This window comes from Zootoca vivipara, chromosome 4 (assembly GCF_963506605.1).
Source record: "Zootoca vivipara chromosome 4, rZooViv1.1, whole genome shotgun sequence".
Lineage (NCBI taxonomy): Eukaryota > Metazoa > Chordata > Lepidosauria > Squamata > Lacertidae > Zootoca > Zootoca vivipara.
The window spans coordinates 85,274,829-85,295,014 of record NC_083279.1 but is presented as its reverse complement, the minus strand read 5'-3'; the positions used below and the strand labels follow the sequence as shown (position 1 = coordinate 85,295,014).

Below are 20,186 nucleotides of genomic sequence, written 5' to 3'. Positions count from 1 at the left end.
TATAGCAAAATTGTTCAGTCTTAACTTCTGGCTGCAAATCAGTGACTAGTCAGAAACCAAATGTAAGAAACTGCCCCTACTCATGTCTAAGTCCAACTGAGTTCATTGAAGCTTTCTGCAATCTGACCAGGAGGAGGTCTGCACAGAGCTACCAGTAGTTTCAATCATCTGAGAACTGTGCGTTACTGAGGGCCAGTTCACTCTCCTAATTTATTGCACAAATCTTACAAGGAGGTTACACCATGAGTAATATCCGGCTGATATTTACTCAGAATAGACCCATTCCAATTAATTATCATGACTAATTTAGACCCAAAAATTAGTTGGACACAACCACATGTCTAGTCTTTACTGAGCATTTTTTTCCTTACTTGTTTGCTGGGAGGATATGCAACAGCAAGGATCTATCCTGAATTCACCCTGATTTGCTTGTGATGTGCTTATCCATCTTTCTGTTAACCATTTGTTAATCCCACAGTATTCAGGGCATTTCCCCATCACCTTTCTATCTATGAAAATGTGTTGTGTTTTTTTAAGTGGATATGTTGCATCAAGGCAGTAGAGCATGTTAATCAATTTTATGTGCACAAAACTTCAGTTTCCAGTATGTGCCCGAATCTCTCCTCCAAAAGCTTAAGGACCTGGAGATGACATTGGATTGCATGTTTTCTTGAGGTTCTTATTATATACAGTGACCTTACTAAATATATTGAATGGCCCCTAATTTTTTTTAAAAAATAGATGCATAATAAGTGCCAGAAACAAATGAATTGGCAGCAATCATTTGTAAGTATTATTGTTGTTTTGTTTAGTCGTTTAGTCGTATCCGACTCTTCGTGACCCCATGGACCATAGCATGCCAGGCACTCCTGTTTTGCACTGCCTCCCGCAGTTTGGTCAAAGTCATGTTCGTAGCTTCGAGAACACTGTCCAACCATCTTGTCCTCTGTCGTCCCCTTCTCCTAGTGCCCTCAATCTTTCCCAACATCAGGGTCTTTTCCAAGGATTCTTCTCTTCTCATGAGGTGGCCAAAGTATTGGAGCCTCAGCTTCACGATCTGTCCTTCCAGGGAGCACTCAGGGCTGATTTCCTTAAGAATGGATAGGTTTGATCTTCTTGCAGTCCATGGGACTCTCAAGAGTCTCCTCCAGCACCATAATTCAAAAGCATCAATTCTTCGACGATCAGCCTTCTTTATGGTCCAGCTCTCACTTCCATACATCACTACTGGGAAAACCATAGCTTTAACCTTACGGACCTTTGTCGGCAAGGTGATGTCTCTGCTTTTTAAGATGCTGTCTAGGTTTGTCATTGCTTTTCTCTCAAGAAGCAGGCGTCTTTTAATTTCGTGACTGCTGTCACCATCTGCAGTGATCAAGGAGCCCAAGAAAGTAAAATCTCTCACTCTCATTCTTGGTCCATCCCTAATATTCTCACCCCACCCATAATTTACATGGCTAAATCAGATAACGATAGTTTTGACCATTGCTTTGGAGTGCACTAACCTTATTTTCACACAATTATGGGGGTTTTAACTTCAAAAACAAGCCTTGGCTATAAGAGCCTGGCATCGCTACAGGTTCCTTTCTATAGTTTCTACAGTTAAGCAACCATCTTTTACACACCATTCCTTGAAGAGCTTCAGACAGGGTATTGGGATTAAACCTGTCATTCTGGGGAATGCTCTGATTTGCAATTCATCCTTAGGTACTAGCTTCCCTGTCTGCCTTAATCATGCTCAGTTTGTCAGTTGAATTTGATCCAGTTCACCATGGATGCTTTGGGGAATGCCCAAGAATGCACAGAGTCGGCCTGTCTGCTCTCATGCAATCACTGGCCGATTTGATTCCCAGCTTACCTAACGCTGACAACAAGATGTACCATGATTGCCTGATACAGCTGACACTCTGGAAACAATCACTGCTTCTGTCTCGGCCACTTGGCTTGACGTCCAGCCCTGCAAGTGACAAAAGACGCTTCATGTTCGATTTGGCAAGGCCCAAGATGCTTTGCAGGTTTCTAGTTTTTCTGGGTTATTTTTCTCCCCTTTAAAAAAAATGTGTTTTCCTCCTCCCATGTCATTTTAGTCACTTGCAATTTGTCGTGAACTTGTTGCTGCTGTTCAGCCCAGCATTCTAGTTGATTTCATGGCCCACTCAGGGTGCCTCTCAAAGTTTATGTCTCGGGGGAATCACTTCCACATTGACCTTTCTGCTGAGGAATGCCTGAGTGTGTCGGAAGAGACTGGGTAAATGTTTAAGGACACACAACTCAGCTCATGCAGGCTGCTGACCCATCTTGCTGGACCTCCCCATGGCCTCACCTGATCTTTGCACACCCTAGAATGGCAGTAGCCAAAGTGGTGCTCTGATCTAAACCACTGAGCCTCTTGGGCTTGCCGATCAGAAGATCAGCGGTTTGAATATCCCCATAATGGGGTGAGCTCCAATTGCTCTGTCCCAGCTCCTGCTAACCTAGCAGTTCAAAAGCACACCAGTACAAGTAGATAAATAGATACCGCTGTGGTGGGGAGGTAAATAGTGTTTGCGTGCACTCTGGTTTCCATCACAGTGTTCTGTTGGACCAGTAGCGGTTTAGTCATACTGCCCCCATGACCCGGAAAGCTCCCTCGGCCTGAAGCGAGATGAGCATCGCAACCCCATAGATGCCTTTGACTGCACTTAACTGCCCAGGGGTCCTTTACCTTTACCTTTTTACCTGCCCTTCAGATGTTACCAGACTACAACTCCCATCATGCCAGACCACTGGCTGGGTGAAGCTGTCGATTTTTTGGGGAAAGAGCAAAACAGAAAGAATTCAATCTTAAATTCAGTTCTCCACATTTACGAACCACCTTACAGATTATTATTTTTAAAAAATAAGAATATTTATTTGCTCTTTAGTTTGATATTTTTTCCTAGGGTACACATTTTGTGTGCATTTTTGCCAGGATATGCAAAGCACTCTTGCTTGATATATTTTCCCCCTATGTTATTCTTATTAACATATGCATTTAGATGCATGTCTTGTACACATTACCAGGTTGGAGAGTTGCATTTCAGAATTCAAAAAAGTGCAAATCTCAAAGTGTGTCTGTGTTCCAGTCCACATAGAATCATAGAGTTGGGACCACATGTTCATCTAGCAGGGGTCAGCAACTTTTTCCAGCCATGAGCTGGTCCACTGTCCCTCAGACCATGTGGTGGGCCAGACTATATTTTGAAGGGAAAAAAATTATTCCTCACAAATAACCCAGAGATGCATTTTAAATAAAAGCACACATTCTACTCATGTAAAAACACGCTGATTCCCGGACCATCCATGGGCCGGATTGAGAAGACGATTGGGTCACATCCGGCCCCCTGGCCTTAGGTTGCCTACCTCTGATTTCTAGTCCAACCCCCTGCAATGCAGGAATCCTTTGCCCAACATGGGGCTGGAACCCACAACCCTGTGATTAAGAGGCTCACGCTCTACCAACTGAGCTATCCAGATATTGTTTTGGATAGTGTGAATTTGGGAAGGTTGCCTTTAAATGAGAACTGAGTTGAATTTCTCCTCTATGCCTAAGTGAGGCTGATGGGAGTTGGAGTCTGTCCGCCTTTGCAGGGTCATGGCCTTTCCATCACTGCCCTACATTGTTTCTTCTTCCAAATTCAGAGTGAGTGAGTGAGAGAGAAGAAACTTTAAACATGCATTTATATAATTTGAGGGGAGATTATATATACACACACACAAACACACACGCACGCACACACACACACACACACACATGAGGGACGCAGGTGGCACTGTGGGTTAAACCACACAGCCTAGGGCTTGCCGATCAGAAGGTTGGCAGTTCGAATCCCTGCGATGGGGTGAGCTCCCATTGCTTGGTCCCAACTCGTGCCAACCTAGCAATTCGAAAGCACGTCAAAGTGCAAGTAGATACTGTGTTTCTCCAAAAATAAGACACCATCTTATATTTATTTTTCCTTTTAAAAAAGCACACTATGGCTTATTTTCAGGGGATGTCTTATTTTTTTCCTCCTCCTCCTCCTCCTCCTCCTCCTCCTCCTCCTCCTCCTCCTGCCGCGGCCGGCATTGCTGCTGCGCCTATCACTATGTCTTATTTTCGGGGTATGGCTTATATTCCTTGAATGCTTAAAAATCCTGCTATGGCTTATTTTATGACTATGTCTTAAAATAGGGGAAACAGGCTAAATAGGGACCGCTACAGCGGGAAGGTAAACGGCGTTTCCGTGTGCTGCTCTGGTTTGCCAGAAATGGCTTTGTCATACTGGCCACATGACCTGGAAGCTGTACGCCGGCTCCCTCTGCCAATAACGCGAGATGAGCGCGCAACCCCAGAGTCGGTCACGACTGGACCTAATGGTCAGGGGTCCCTTTACCTTTACACACACACACACACACACACACACACACACACACACACACACTATTAATGCAGAAACCATGGATTGGAATTATGGTTAAAAGTAATAGATCCATCCATCCCCACTTCCAGGGAACTGCAGTAAGTGATCTTGAGATTAGCGAGGCATCAGTCTAAATGGGGAAAGGAGTGCAATAACTTTATATAATTGTAATGTTCCTGTTCAATCCCCCACCCCCAATGGGCCAGAATGATTGCATTCATTCTTTGGCTGCAGATGCATAAATGAGAGTTGCAAGATCCTTATCTCCTAGAAATGAGAGGTGCCGGGACATGTTTCTAGGGGGGGGGGCAGTGTTTTGTGCAGGACTGCAGAATCAGGGGCACACTTTTGCTCTAAAGTGTCTCTGAATCCTTTTAAACTGTGTTATGTTGTATTACTTTAAACTGTGTGGTTTTTGTATTATTATTATTTTAAATAGTACCAACAGCATTTTTGTAATTACATGGCAGCAAAACACTCCAGACCCGAATATCTTATCAGCGCAAGCTTAATGTTCTAATTAAAGTAAACAATTGGCTGACTTGGTTAGTCTCATTAATTTTTTCCTTTCTCATAAATGGCGAACGGTGCCCATTTATCACAAGAGGGTCTTTGCTTGAGCTGCTTTCTGTTAGTCACATATAAAAATAGTTTAATTTTTGCAATTTGCCATAATTATGTTAACAATTGCTCTATTGTAGGATTCCTTTTCCCTTTCCATTATTTGCCTAGTATGATTTTCACCAAAAGTAAGGTAGCATTGACCATCCCTCTTTGATAGTTTGACCCCACTTACTTGAATTACATTTTTAAAATGGACTTAACCATTAGAAATAAACTTGATCATCCTCAACAACACAATATCCTTTTCACTTCATCAGACAAACCTGAATGCTTTAAAGTGTTAACTAAGAGCATAGGGCACTAGAAATACACATGCAATCTATCACTTTCCGGCAGTCTACTGTTTGGAGGAAGCATGCTCGTTCCATCTTCATTGAGTTATTGTTTTCCTAAGAAGCTCCTTGATAAAATTGGGTTGTAATTTAGTATAATTTAGTGCTGCTTTAAAACTCATTTATTAATATGCATTCTTAGCTTTCTAAACATCAGAAGACCTAAGCAGCTTACAATAAATGTAAGCATATACAGAGGAAATATTACAGTTAGACAAGGCAGTAGTAAACAATGATAAATCATGTCCTTCCCCCCTCTGTTGTACATTTATTCTCATGCATATAGACATAATGGGTTGGTTCACACATAACACCATGCCATGGTTTGTTTAACAAACAATCAGTTGTTTCACAGATGATGAAATAAACCATGGCTTGCATATCCAAAGTTTGTTTTGTTTTGTTTTGTTTTGTTTTGTTTTGTTTTGTTTTGTTTTGTTTTGTTTTGTTTTGTTTTGCTGCAGTTCCAGCATCAAGCCTTTGTAGCTCTGTGAGCTTCTTGGGGGAGGGGGCCAAACAAACCATGGTTAATGAAGGGTGCTGGCTCACATCGTACTTAAACCAAGGGTCATAAGCAAAACAGCAAACCATGGCAAAAGTGTGTACACTCATTGCTTTGCACAACTCCCCTATTGTGCACACAGATCAACTGGATGGCAAATCATTTTCTTTGTTAGGATTGTTTATTTGCACTCAGAAAATTCCAAGCCTCTGAAATAATGATGTCCTACTTTTAATAAGCAGCCATTTTTAAAGGATAGTTTCTCTGCCCTTTCCCTAAAAGTCATCACAGTCATGCATATACTAAATTTGATATGCAGAATGATTTGAAAGCATAAATTCATGCAAGCAGATATGTACCGCCTGCGCTGTAAATCAGATAATCCCTGGTTCAAATCTCTCCTTAGCCACTTGGTGGCCTTAGCAAAGCCATTCTCCCTCTGGCTTAAGTGCAACATATGGCTATTTCGACCCCAACCTTCTAGGGCTGATGTGCCACTCAGGGAAGCTTACAACAATTTAAAACCATGATGTCAAAGTTCAAGAAAAAGGCATAAAAATACAACAGAGCTGGGGACGTAAGTAAAACATTACCTTTTCAGTGGATATTTACCTCCAGCCTTCCAAAGCAGGTTTTGAGGGTGAATCAGGGTCTGCTTGGGGAGAGAAGGGGCAATTTCCATTCTGGACAGACGTCTCTTGCACTAGCAGAACAGGAAAATTGGATAGTGCCCAATATTTTTTTTTAAAAAAGAGTTATTATTGTTTTTTGCCACATGCAGGCTCATAAAGATTTAATCATTGCAACCAATTATTTATTGTAACAGAAAATAAGGGGAAATGCCCCTTTTAAAGTGATATCTGCCACATTGCGACAGCTGAGCAGATCTGAGCGCCCTTGGAAGCCCCTTGAGGGAGGATATAAATGCATTTAAAATACAGGTTTTTTGTAAGTGCTCATTTTGCTGCTGTCAAGAAGTCTGTAATCAATGTAGACGCTATTCAGGGGGTCTGTTCACTGATGATGATGATGATGATGATGATGATGTAGAAAAGAAGAGAACTCTGAAGACATTTGAAGCACATGGGACCCTGTTGTTAAATATATCAAAGAAAAGTTGGGAATTTCAGGGTCAGGAATCAATTTCAATAAAAGAATTAGTTCTGCTTCCAAACTATCCACGGCCACTCTTTTAAGATCAAAAGTTGTGACTCCGTTTTTCTGACGGAACAATTGGTCAAATATCCGTAGAGCATGAGACTCTTATTTTCAGGGTCGTGGGTTTGAGCCCCATGTTGGGCAAAAAGCTTCCTGCGTTGCTGGGGGTTGAACTAAAAGACCCTCGTGGTCCCTTCCAACTCCACACTTCTATGAATTACTGCAACCAGTAACTATTATTTTAAACCCAGGGCGATGTTTTCAAGCAGTGCTTCTGGGGTATTGGCATGTAATCCCAGCCTTCATAATATTTTAGCATAATAAGTGCATGCATGGATCTCCAACCCTTGCCTTCAGATGCAAAGCTAACAGCACAATCCTATATACGTTTCTTCAGAAGTCAGTACCACTGAGTTCACTGGGGCTTACTCCCAGCTAAGTACACATATAACTGCAGCCTAAATGCAAGCTTGATGTCTATTCCGTGCAATCCTCAGGAAGAACTGCCAAGCCTTTGCTGCCGCTTCTTGGAACACTGATTGGTGGCTGGTCAAATACCAAACAGATTATAAGATTTATTTTTTTAAATTCTGTCCAGCACAAGGACTGCTATTAAAGTGCTTTATTGATTTTGTTCTGTGCGAAATAGATCCGTCGCTGTGCTAACTCTCAATTGCTAACCAACCCTGCCAGATATATTATTCTGCATTCCTTGATGTCAAGGCCATTGACATCTAATACTCTGCAGTGCCTCACAGAAGAGATTTAAAAGCTTTCCTCTTCAGTGCATTGGATTAATGAGTTAAGCCTTATTAATTTGAGAAGGCGCTTTTTTTTTTTCCTTTGGAAGTTGGCATCTGTACCATAGCTAGTTATTAAGGCCTCAAGCCTACAACATCAGCTGCTGTTGTTCACCCATTGTGTTGACTGGGGGAATCGTATTCAGAGCTAGGCTGACAGGCAGAGTGCTCTGCAGAGCTAGGAATTCCCCAGACCACAAGAAGCTTTACACAGAAAATGAAAGGCGTAAAGGCCAGAGAATGGTCTAAGCTCTGATAATGCTGTTACACTAGCTCTGTGCAGGCAATATTCCATGCAGAAATCAATTTATGCTGGGGCGCTCCCAACAACAAATGTTGATTCTTCCCTGTTAATGAATTATTGTTGCCAAAACTCATAATCACCTGTTATGGAATGTGAATTTGCTCAGCTAAATAATACTCAGGCGCAGTATGAATCAGATATTGCTTTCCTCAACGATTCTTCCACGGCTTGCGATGGAAAGTGAGAGTTTTCACACAAATATGGGGAGTACTCAGAAAACACGGCAGAAGCAGAGAGAGAGAGCTGATTCTTAAAATACTCATAATCGGTGTGTTTTTGTGTGATGTGTGGTGAGAGACCGCATTCTTCTGAATACCATAGGAGCCAGAGAAGAGGAGATGGCTGTTGCATTCAGGCCCTGCTTGTGGGCTTCCCATGGGCACCTTGCTGGCCATTGTAAGAACAGAGGGTTGGACTCTTTTTTTGATAGAGTTACAAACTTGGTGGATCGTCAGGGGAATGCTGTGTATTTTGATTTCAGTAAGGTGTTTTTTTAAATAATTTTCATTCCTTTTCCAAATACAAAATCACAAAAAACCAAACAAAAACTCAGAACAATATATAAAACAAAGAAAAATAAAACAAACAAACAAAAATACTGTACAACATAACAAAAAGAAAAACTTCTTAAATCTTATATTATTTACTTACCATTGTTGACTTCCTCGATTCCCCCTCACTGGGTCCATTATATAATCCAATTAAGCAGTTTTCATCTTATCTCTTAAATTAATCTAACACATTTTATCATTAACACTCAAATACCCTATTCTAAAAATATCATCTATTCTCCACCAATAATTAATCAATTTATCCAAATCAAAAAATATTTCCCCTTCCTTTATCTTCTGTTTCTCCCCTTAGCCTAGAAATTGTTACCGAGAACTTTCCGTAAATTTAAATATTAATTCTTATATCATATAGACATTTAAACCCATTATATCAAATTTAACCCCCCTTCCCCTGAACTCCGGGTCTCCCAGATTCATCAGCGAGTTCCATAAGTCATTCCCGTTTCGGACCATCAAAATCAGTCAAAGAAATGACTGTCCCAGCCTACCCACCATTCTTCTTCAATCATCCCCTGGTATCTCCCCAATTCTTCAAATACTGTAATACATAACCATCCAACAATAATTCCCTTCTCCAGCCCTTTCTCAGTTTTTATTCCCTTTGGATTCTGACCCCAGTATGGATCCTGCCCTCCCTCTCTCACTGGGAGGACATTACTCCATGCTGGTTCTTCTTTGGTGACTCCTTGGATCAGGCAGATGTTCTGTCCCCCCCCTCTCACTGGGGGAACTTTAAATTCCATTACACTGTCCAAGACTGGTGGTTGATTTCAGCCAGGCTTTTGACAAAGTGCCCCATGATCTTCTTGTGGAGAAGCTGGTCACATGTGGGCTGGATGAGGTAATTGTTAGGTAGATTAGTTGTTGTTGTTGTTTAGTCGTTTAGTCGTGTCCGACTCTTCGTGACCCCACGGACCATAGCACGCCAGGCACTCCTGTCTTCCACTGCCTCCCGCAGTTTGGTCAAACTCATGTTCGTAGCTTCGAGAACACTGTCCAACCATCTTGTCCTCTGTCGTCCCCTTCTCCTTGTGCCCTCCATCTTTCCCAGCATCAAGGTCTTTTCCAAGGATTCTTCTCTTCTCATGAGGTGGCCAAAGTATTGGAGCCTCAGCTTCACGATCTGTCCTTCCAGGGAGCACTCAGGGCTGATTTCCTTAAGAATGGATAGGTTTGATCTTCTAGCAGTCCATGGGACTCTCAAGAGTCTCCTCCAGCACCATAATTCAAAAGCATCAATTCTTCGGCGATCAGCCTTCTTTATGGTCCAGCTCTCAAGGTAGATTAGTAGCTGCACCCAAAGAATGTTCACTAATGGTTCCTCATCATCCTGGGGTGTGTGTGTGACAATTGGGGTGCTGTAGGGTTCTGTCCTGGGACCGTTGTTGTTCAATGTCTTTATAAATGACTTGGATGAAGGAATTGAGGGGATGCTCATCAAATTTGCAGGTGACACCAAACTGGGAGGGGGTAGCCAATGCTGCTGAAGACAGAATTGGGATTCAAGATGACCTTAACAGATTGGATAACTGGGACCAAAACAGGGATGATACTGGAGGGGAGTTTCCCCACCCCTACAGAAGTATAGTGTCCCGATCAAGGGAAGTAATGGTACCCCTTGGTCAGACCACATATGGAATACTGTTTCTGGTTTTGGGTCTCACAATTTAAGAAGGATGTTGACAAGCTGAAACGTGTGCAAAGGAGGGCAACCAAGATGATCAAGCGCCTGGAAGCCAAGCTTTATGAGGAAAGGTTGAAGGGGTTGGGTAATTTAATAAGATCCATACACCACTTAATCTACAAAAATACTCTAAGCCGCTTACATGAAGCAATATAAAATGTGCAGAAGAAAATGCTGATGAAATCAAACTTTAAAAATAAGGGGTTGTATCCAGCCCTCTGGAACTGATTTCGAGGGTGCAGGGTGATGGAGGAAGAGGAGGGGGACAGGAGGGGTAGGAGAAGCTTCACTACGTGCACAGGAGTATGTTGTACCAGTGGAACTGCAGCATTGGATATGACCCATGTAGATGTAACGTTTATCAGAATGCAATGACAGCAGTTTTAAAACAAATGTACACAATGGCATTTCATGATTTAATAGACTTAGCTATAGTTTCAGCAGTATCAAGCACTGTGATCCTGTTCTGTTATTTTTGGCAGCATACCCACATTGGGTGGAGAGGCTTAATGATACCCAGTTAGACAGTGGAGATCAGCTCCGATGGGAATGCAAAGCTACTGGGAAGCCAAGACCCACCTATCGATGGCTGAGAAATGGAACACCTCTCTGGCCAGAGGTAAGTGTGCAGTTAGTTTTGCTTTGCTTTCTGAGCACATTTCTGTCAGGGTCAGGGTTTGTGTGTTGTGCTTACCTTGCTTTTGAGGCGAGTGTTTCATTGAACAAATGATTCAACAAATCATTGAACCACTGGTCTGCAGCCCTCTGGGAAGGGATGGAGGGAAATCCAGTTCAGTCTGCATTTATAAGTGAACCTGCCTGATTTGTACTTTTCAAAATACTACAGGAACCAAAACATAGCTGGGCCATCCTTCAAAATTCACTCCTCTCTGAATTTTGCACTGGGGTCCTTCATATGTCTAATGTTTACAAATATGCTCATATACATTATACACCTGCATACATAATGAGTGTATTTAAATGCACATATTAGTGAAAATAGCATGGAAAAATGAATTGTATTTTGGGAATCTGCTTGCAAAAGTATGCATATTGGGAGCAATTCACACCCAAATCCAATCTTAGGTTGACAAAATGAAAAAATTGAAACTGTCAGATTCTGGCATCCATATGTCTGGGTTGCCTGTGCTTCATTTGAAGCCCCAGGAATGCTGGCTCCTTCTGTGAAGCTTGTTCAGATCAGGAAGTTCAGGCAGCCAGGGAGGCTGCTGAATGCTGTAGAAATGCTGTAAAAGTAGGGCAAGTTCCAAATCCTGAACCCACTGAAATTCTCCAGAAATTCTGAAGAATCCTCTGAGGACAAAGCAGGAAAATGGAAGTCTTTTTCACAGGGGAGGAAAACTTTCAGCTCTGTACTGAGATCTTTAATCTCAAATGAACCAGGTCTGACGCATCATAGACCCAGGCGGCAGTGAGTCAGCCAGTTAAAATTGTGATATTTCGTGCAGCCATCGGGTTCTAATCACAGGCTATAACCATTGTGTGCACTTTTCAGCATCTAAAACATTTCAGCATAAAGGGTGAAGCAAAAGAACAGCCACCATAATTATAACACAGGAAGCTACTTTTGTGCATCTTCACTTATATGAACCTGCCCGCCTCTTCCTATTCTGTAAAGCTGAAAACCCAACAAATCTTCCTGGTTTTGTTTGCTTTTGTAGAATTATTTTCCTGTTTCATTGCAGAGCAGGATTGAGATGGTTAATGGTGTACTGCTGATCCACAGTGTCAATCAGTCTGATGCTGGAATGTACCAGTGCGTAGCCGAAAACAAGCACGGAGCCATTTACACCAGCGCCGAGTTGAGGATTTTGGGTGTGTACTTAAGAAGGTTGCTCTGTTTACATTTTATTATTAAGAATACGCTGCTGGGATAGGGGACAGCTGGGGAGGGGAGGGCCGTAGGTCAGTGGTAGGGCATCTGCCTTGCTTGCAGAAGGCAACAAGTTCGATCTCTGGCATCTCCAGGCAGACCTGGGAGAGAGACACCTGTCTGAAACCCTGGCAAGTGTCAGGGACTGGGCAGAGGAGGAATGGTGGTGACCGCCTCCTCAGCCTGGCCCTTCTAGAGAAGAAGAAGAAGACAGTTCAGAATTACAACAGGAGTTTGAGGGAGGTCCCAGCTCAGAGGAAGATGAGGGGGAAAGTTGGGAAATTATGAGAGAGGAGGAGCAGGCAGAGCTGGAGCAGCAGCTGGCTGACACATCACTAGAAAATAATAATAAAATAATAATAATAATAATAATAATAATAATTTATTTGTACCCCACCCATCTAGCTGGGTCTCCTCAGCCACTCTGGGCGGCTTCCAACAAAGATTTAAAATACATTAAAATGTCACACATTAGAAACTCCCCTAAACAGGGCTGCCTTCAGATGTCTTCTAAATGCCAGGTAGTTGTTAATCTCTTTGACATCTGATGGAAGGGCCTTCCACAGGGCGGGTGCCACTACTGAGAAGGCCCTCTGCCTGGTACCCTATAGCTTTGCTTCTTGCAGTGAGGGAACTGCCAGAAGGCCCTCGGTGGCGGACCTCGGTGTCCGGGCAGAACAATGGGGCTGGAGACGCTCCTTCAGGTATACTGGGCTGAGGCCGTTTAGGGCTTTAAAGGTCAGCACCAACACTTTGAATTGTGCTCGGAAATGTACTGGGAGCCAATGTAGGTCTTTCGGGACCGGTGTTATATGGTCTCAGTGGCCGCTCCCAGTCACCAGTCTAGCTGCTGCATTCTGGATTAGTTGTAGTTTCCGGGTCACCTTCAAAGCATTCCAGACCCTCCATCTCCCAGAACCTGGTGAGCCTTAAAAGTAGGAGAGCAAAGAGCTCGGAGACAGATGGTCCTAAGCGGGAACCATAAGGGGGATGGTGCTGTTGATGAATTAGAAAGTAGGGGAAAAGTGGGGTGGAGATTTACTCGGGACAACACCATTTTCCCAAGAGGCTGGATCTCCTAGCCTCTCTCTGTGAAAACTGAATAAAAAGCAGATGGTAAGGACTTTTCCTTGTCTTATCCGTCCCTGGCAACCTGCTGTGGGGGTTGGTTCCTCTGCCGCCTGACAGCGAGTCACTGCCAGTCAGCAAGGTCAATGCTGAACTAGAGGGACCACTGATCTGACTCCGCATAAGGCTTCTTGTGTTTGTGGGACAATCTACCTAGTCTCACTCAGTGGTGAAGCATGGGCAGGTCCACAGGGGGGGTTGCCCTGGGTGTCAAAACTCTCAGGGGTGCAAAATTTCAAAAGAAAAAGAAAGTAGTAATAACAAGTGGAAAAAATAGTGTTCCCTCCCAATCACATAGAAAATCTCCCACTGTTCATATGAGCGGACTGAGGAGCAGATTTGGGCTGTGGCCGGTTGCTAGGGCGCCCTCTGCACAAGTTTTAGAAAAATGCCGGCTCCTGACCAATCCCCCGTCCTGCTCTCCACTGTGCTTGATGCTCACAGGGCACCATGCCTGCCACTCGAGTAGGTCGCCGGATTGTTGCTTCTTCGTTCCAACTTCCAGCCTATCGGCATGCAGTGCTGAGGAACTCTGCCCCACCCCACATGGCCACCCCCTTGCCACCTGGTGCTGTTGGTGGCTTCAGTGACACATGGAATGGGAGGACAAGTGGGTTATCAGCCACGGAGCAATCAATGGAGAGGGTTGGGGCAAGAGAGAGAATGAGCGTTCTCCCCCCACCAGTATCTCTGCAAAGGGAAACTGATCCTGACTCTGTAGAGGAAGCTGCTGGGTCTCTGGGGGCACAATACTTGCCATGCACAGGGCGCTGGCAATCCACGCTACGCCACTGGTCCCACTGAAATGATGGCAGATTTGCCCGTAATAAATCAAGAGAACCTGGGTCGCCAGCCTTGGCAGAACACATTATAAGGCAGACGTGAGGAATCTCTGCTCCTCCAGATGTTACTTATCTATAACTCTGTGTGCCCATCTGGGTCCTCAGTATAGCATCAGGCTAGCCTGGGCAGTCGAGGGTGTGTGTGTTGCTATTGTCCATAGAAACACCATCTCCTTTGCCTCAAAATCTCTTGATATTGGGATGGGCTCTGGTACTACGCCAGAGAAACAGACTGAGGGAGATTTTAATAGCTTAATCCCTTTTAACCACTATAGGATAGGGAAGTGAGGAAAAGGGGGGGGAAGAGAAAATGAAAGCATATTGGCATGCGACATCTGTGAATTAATTAACTGAAATACTAAGCTAAGAGACTGGAATATTTCCTTTCAACAGCTTTGGCTCCAACTTTTCCCCCAAGCCAACTGAAGAAAACAATCATTATAACCAGGGGCCAAGAAGTTGCCATCGAGTGCAAACCACAAGCTTCCCCCAAACCCGTCATCTCATGGAAGAAAGGAGACAAAGCCGTGAGAGAGAATAAAAGGTCAGATGTCAGTTCATTAATTTTTGCCTTTGACTGAATGAATGGCTGCGAGAAAGAGATAACAGCCAAGCGCCTTTGATCGACAATCGCCGGCTTTAAATGCTCCGCATAAATGCTGAAAATGTGCGACGCTTTGTTATTTTTTTATTAACGCATTTTAATGTATATTTTAATTCCTGAATATGGAAGCTGTTTTGTGAAGAAGAACAGGATATTAGTTAGTCTTTTCAAAGGACAGGTTTTGGCATGAGAGAAGGTGTTCAGAAAACGAATGTCAGAAGCACCCCGCACAAAATGGGGCAGTAGGACTGTGCACTGCACACACCCCACTCTGCCCCGATCCAGGGCCCTGCCTATCTTTCTTCCCAGCTGATGTCCCACCCCATGACAGCCCTGAATTGCTCTGTGTGGCCTCACCCAACCTGGAACCACCTGAGGCTGTCTCAACACGAATTGTTAGAAGCCTAGATCACCCCCAAATTGGCACGATTCAGTTGGAGATTCAAGCTTCAGCTGGATGGAGTGCACAGGCCTATATGACAGTGATCCACAGCACACACAAATGCTTCGTTTCTCCACAGCTCCTTGCAAACTCCTCTTTGCTTTCTCCGCTCCTCTTTCCCCAACAATTCTGGCTTCCCCCATCCCTGCTTAACTTTATAATAACCCCTTGTTTGCATTGTGCCTCTTCCATCCTGTTTCATAAGTAGACATACGCACACACACACACACACGTTAAACAGGGTTGTGTTATCACCCCAACTCTATTATTTTCATTGCTATGATCCTACACATTGTGGAAGGGAAACTCCCCACCAGGGTGGAAATCATATATTGAACAGATGGAAAGCTCTTTAATCTGAGTAGGCTGAAAGCAGGAGATGCGGGTGGCACTGTGGTCTAAACCACAAAGCCTAGGGCTTGCCGATCGGAAAGTCGGCAGTTCGAATCCCCGCAATGGGGTGAGCGCCCATTGTTCGGTCCCAGCTCCTGCCCACCTAGCAGTTCGAAAGCACATCAAGTGCAAGTAAAGTGCTCTGGTGGGAAGGTAAACGGAGTTTCCATGTGCTGCTCTGGTTCTCCAGAAGCGGCTTAGTCACGTTGGCCACATGACCTGGAAGCGGTCTACAGACAAACGCCGGCTCCCTTGGCCTATAGAGCGAGATGAGCGCACAACCCCAGAGTCGTATGTGACTGGACCTAACAGTCATGGTTACCTTTACCTTTAGGCTGAAAAGAAGAGTAAGGCTACCATAACTTCAGTATGCTGGTGACAATGAAATGTGTGCACACTCAAAGGATGACCTCCAAACCATTCTAAATATGTTCACAGCTTATAAAAAGCTTGGCCTATCGCTCAACATCCAAAAAACCAAAGTACTGCACCAACAAGCACAAAATAACCCCTCTGCAGTGCCACAAATCCAACTCAATAGTGTAATGTTGGAAAGTGTCAATCACTTCTCCTAGCTGGGCCAACACACCAAAATCGAGCATTGCCTGAGCTCTGCGAGTGCAGCTTTCTCCTGATTGAAGTGCAGTGTTTGAGGACCGGGACATTCACAGGGAAACCAAAATGCTTGTTTACATAGCTATTGTACTACCAACCTTACTGTATCTTGTGAAACATGGACCACTTATAAACAGCATCTCCAACTCCTTGAAAGATTCCATCAACAGTGTCTCCGAAATTTTTTGCATATCACTTGGGAAGGCAGGCGGGCTAATGCCAGTGTACCAGAAGAAGCAAAGATCACCAGTGTCGAAGCAATGATTCTTCAACTTCATTGGACTGGTCATGTTGCTTGGATGGCTGATTATTGTCTTCCAAAGCAACTACTCTATTCCGAACTTAAAAATGAAAAGCGTAATGCTGGTGGTCAACAAGAGGTTTAAAGACTCTCTCAAGGCAAATCTTTAAAAAAGTAGTATAAACACTGACAACTGGGAAACACTGGCCTGTGAGCACTGCAATTGGAGAACAGCCTTTATCAAAGGTGTCATGGGCTTTGAAGACACTTGAATTCAGAACGAAAGGGAGAAACGTGCTAAGAGGAAGGAATGCTTGGCAAACCCTCACCATGATCAACTCCCACCCAGAAACCTATGTCCCCACTGTGTAAGGACGTGTGGATCTAGAACTGGCCTCCACAGTCACTTACGGACTCACTGTTAAGACTGTGCTCATGGAAGCAGTAGCGTAGCAGGGGGAGGCGGTACAGATATATGCGGTCCGTGCCTGCTGCCCCGCGAGCAGCACCCCATTACGGGCTCCTGTGTGCGAGCAGTGCACCAGCAGCAACGCGTACTGACTGTGCATGTGCAGCATCCCGCACATGCACACTCCATGCGCCATTCGTCCTGACGCATGCAGTGTGTGTCGTGATGTCACAACGCGTGCATCACAACACCCCGCCCCCAGGGGCCGCCTCCACGTTTGCCGTCCTGGGCAGCCAAGCGGCTCCGTTTGCCACTGCATGGAAGATAATCTTACTCAGCTATAAGTGATCGCCAAAGAAGAAGAAAGACGAAGCCTCTTTCATCCTGCTTCATAAGTACACACAGACACACACACAAGGGAGAGGGGAGAAATTCAATTCAGTTCACATTTAGATGCCAACTTCCCTAATTCACACTTCCTGAAACAATACACAAATCAAAACACAGCCACATCCTTCAAAACTGACACTCCAGATTTTGCAATGCAGTTAACTGCAATGCAGTTAATGTGTACAAAAACACATATACTGGGGGTAAAGGATGCACACAGATGCATATATTAGTGAAGATGACATATAAAAATGCATTATACTACAGGAGAGTGTCATGCAAAAAATGTGTATATTAGGCAGAATTGAATTAAAAAGGAGTCATGTGACAAAGGAGTCATTGAAAGAAGCTGAAATTGACAGATTCGCCTAGTCCTACCCTTCTCACACTCTCTCACACAAACACATTCCCAATTCTCTCCTTCTGGTCACTTCTTACAGTCTCTCCATTCCGTCAGGTTTGCCAATTATCTTCTTCCCACCTGAGTCCTATCTTACCTGCCAATCCTCTTCTCAGTTTTGCTTCACAGTTTCACAGCCCTTCAAGCTTCACAGTTTGTTCTACGCCCCTGCAGGCTATCCCATGTCCAGTGCTCTTGGCAGTCCCCTGAGAAAATAACAGAGTGACTAAGGCAATCGGGGTGGACTAACTGTGGGGAAAATGTGTCAGGCTATTGATGAAATGTTAGCTAGATACCTGAAATAGGGACCCACACAGGAAGCTCTCTGGGCTGATCCATTCGATCACTTCCTTCCTGGACTGTGTCATTTCAAGCTGTAGGTGTGGGAGTTGTGTTTTTGAATGCTTTCTCGTGTACAAATTGCTCTGCACATAGAAAACGGTGAGGACAGGTATTCTGTTTTTGTTTATTTAAAACTGGGGGTCTTAAAATCTGCAGCTCCCCATCCCTTCTTGCTTGTGTACACATCTGGAGTCTGAAGTGGTACAGTCCAAAGAGGACTCTGGCATGTGATTTTGGCAAACATGCCGCTCAACACTTTGTAGTCTAGGAATATCCAAGTCAGAAAATGAAGGTAAGTTTATAGCTGGAATTAAATAAGGTGATGTGCAAAGCTTGACACGTGGCACTATCCATTATCAAGAGAGACACAAGAGAAGAGTGTTATTTGTTTCTGCTCTCAGAGTCAGGAGAGATCCATGGTGGATGAATGGCTCTTGGCCCTGTAGGTGAAGCTCTTCACGATGTTAGTGGTCACTTCATTACCTCAAGTGGTTTTCAGCATGACTACTAATTCCAATAGTACTTGAATGTGATTTGCCATTACTTGATTCTCCTTTCCTCAGAATTTTGAGAGGTGTCCTTAAGATGGATATACAGTGGTACCTCGCAAGACGAATGCCCTGCAAGACGAATTTTTCGCAAGACGAATGCGTCTTGTGATCTGATGGTGACTCACAAGACGAATTAGTTTTGCGAAAAATTTGTCTTGCGAATCGCGGTTTCCCATAGGAATGCATTGAAATTTAATTAATGCATTCCTATGGGCAAAAAAAGAAATCTCAATGCATTCCTATGGGAAACCGCGATTCGCAAGACTAATTTTTCACAAAACGAATTGACTCGCGGAACGAATTAAATTTGTCTTGCGAGGCTCCACTGTACACTTGTCTTTTTGATGCACCCACTGACTGAGGCTAGACAAGTCACATAGGTGGCAATTTCCTGTAATGGACAGAGATGCTAGCACGAACTCTGTTTCTTTTTTAGTGTTGTTCTTGTTTGTTCTGGAGAAGAGCTCTTCCCATCCACAGCCACACAGTGTAGCTGACGATGGAGGATCTCTTCTCCAGCTCTTCCTGGTTTTCTGGAGCCAGTGAAGAGATTGGACATGCAGCTGTCATAGTGCTGCTTTGGCATTCCCCCTGCTGGAAATGCTCCTGAAAATCCCAGCAGAGAAAATAAATGTTGGTTGTACATATCAGTAAGATCTAGCACTTGAAGGTGACGTCGATTTCAGTTGTGTTCATGGAAGTGCAATTTTGAAAAGGAAGCATTTGGTCATTAGGTAGTTCTGTGTTTGCTGCCAACTTCCTTCCTGTTTCTAAGATGAGCTTCTATCCTCTAGGATCTAAATAATTGGTTTTCAAACTTTCCACCTTCATGTCTGCTATGGAACCACTGTGCTTTTTAGAACATTCTGGAGAGTGTCCTAGGATGAACATGTTAATGTTGAGTGGTAGCCAAGCCTGTTGGGCCATCACCATTGCTCCATGTGAACTAAAGGTGGACTCTAGAACACACCCAACACTTTCCTGCCTCTGGCTATGCATTACTGGGGAAGATCAGTAGTGGTTGGCTGTCTTATTTGCCAATGAAGCTTGTCCACTAATTCTGTATTTTCTTTTGAGCAACTTCTGATATCTCCTGTTCATTTTTTAATTTATAAGTCTGGTAGGGTTGCCAGACTCAATAGAGGACAGGACTTCTGTGCCTTTAATTGCGCTGCTCTCTTTTGAGTCTGGAAACCTTAAAGAGAAACCAGCAGACCCTTTGTTTAATTTCCAAGCAAAGGCTCTGCTGGTTTCTCTTTAAGGTTTCCAGACTCAAAAGAAGGCAGGGCAATTAAAGGCACAGAAGTCCTGTCCTCTATTGAGTCTGGCAACCCTAAAGTCTGGTAAAACCTACTTGTCCACAGGTAAAATTCCATGGAACCTTGAGATTCTCTGAAACCCCAATTTGAAGGCAATTGTCTTTTTAAAAAATTATTATTTTTTATCTACTCCACACAGTATTTGGTGAGTTACAAGAATTAACTATAAGGAAAAAAACACAAAGCTTTGCACTTCTCTCTCCCTCTCACGCACACACA

The 20,186-nt window shown here is 43.9% G+C and overlaps 1 protein-coding gene across 1 annotated transcript in view; it reads left to right on the top strand.

The window, feature by feature from the left end:
* Positions 1–20,186, top strand: part of CNTN5 (contactin 5) — a 160,718-nt gene that overhangs the window by 14,071 nt on the left and 126,461 nt on the right. Inside the window, exons 3-5 of the mRNA XM_060274008.1 lie at positions 10,880–11,016; positions 12,104–12,233; positions 14,655–14,805. Coding sequence (XP_060129991.1) covers positions 10,880–11,016; positions 12,104–12,233; positions 14,655–14,805 — 418 coding nt within the window. The remainder of the gene's footprint in view (positions 1–10,879; positions 11,017–12,103; positions 12,234–14,654; positions 14,806–20,186) is intronic.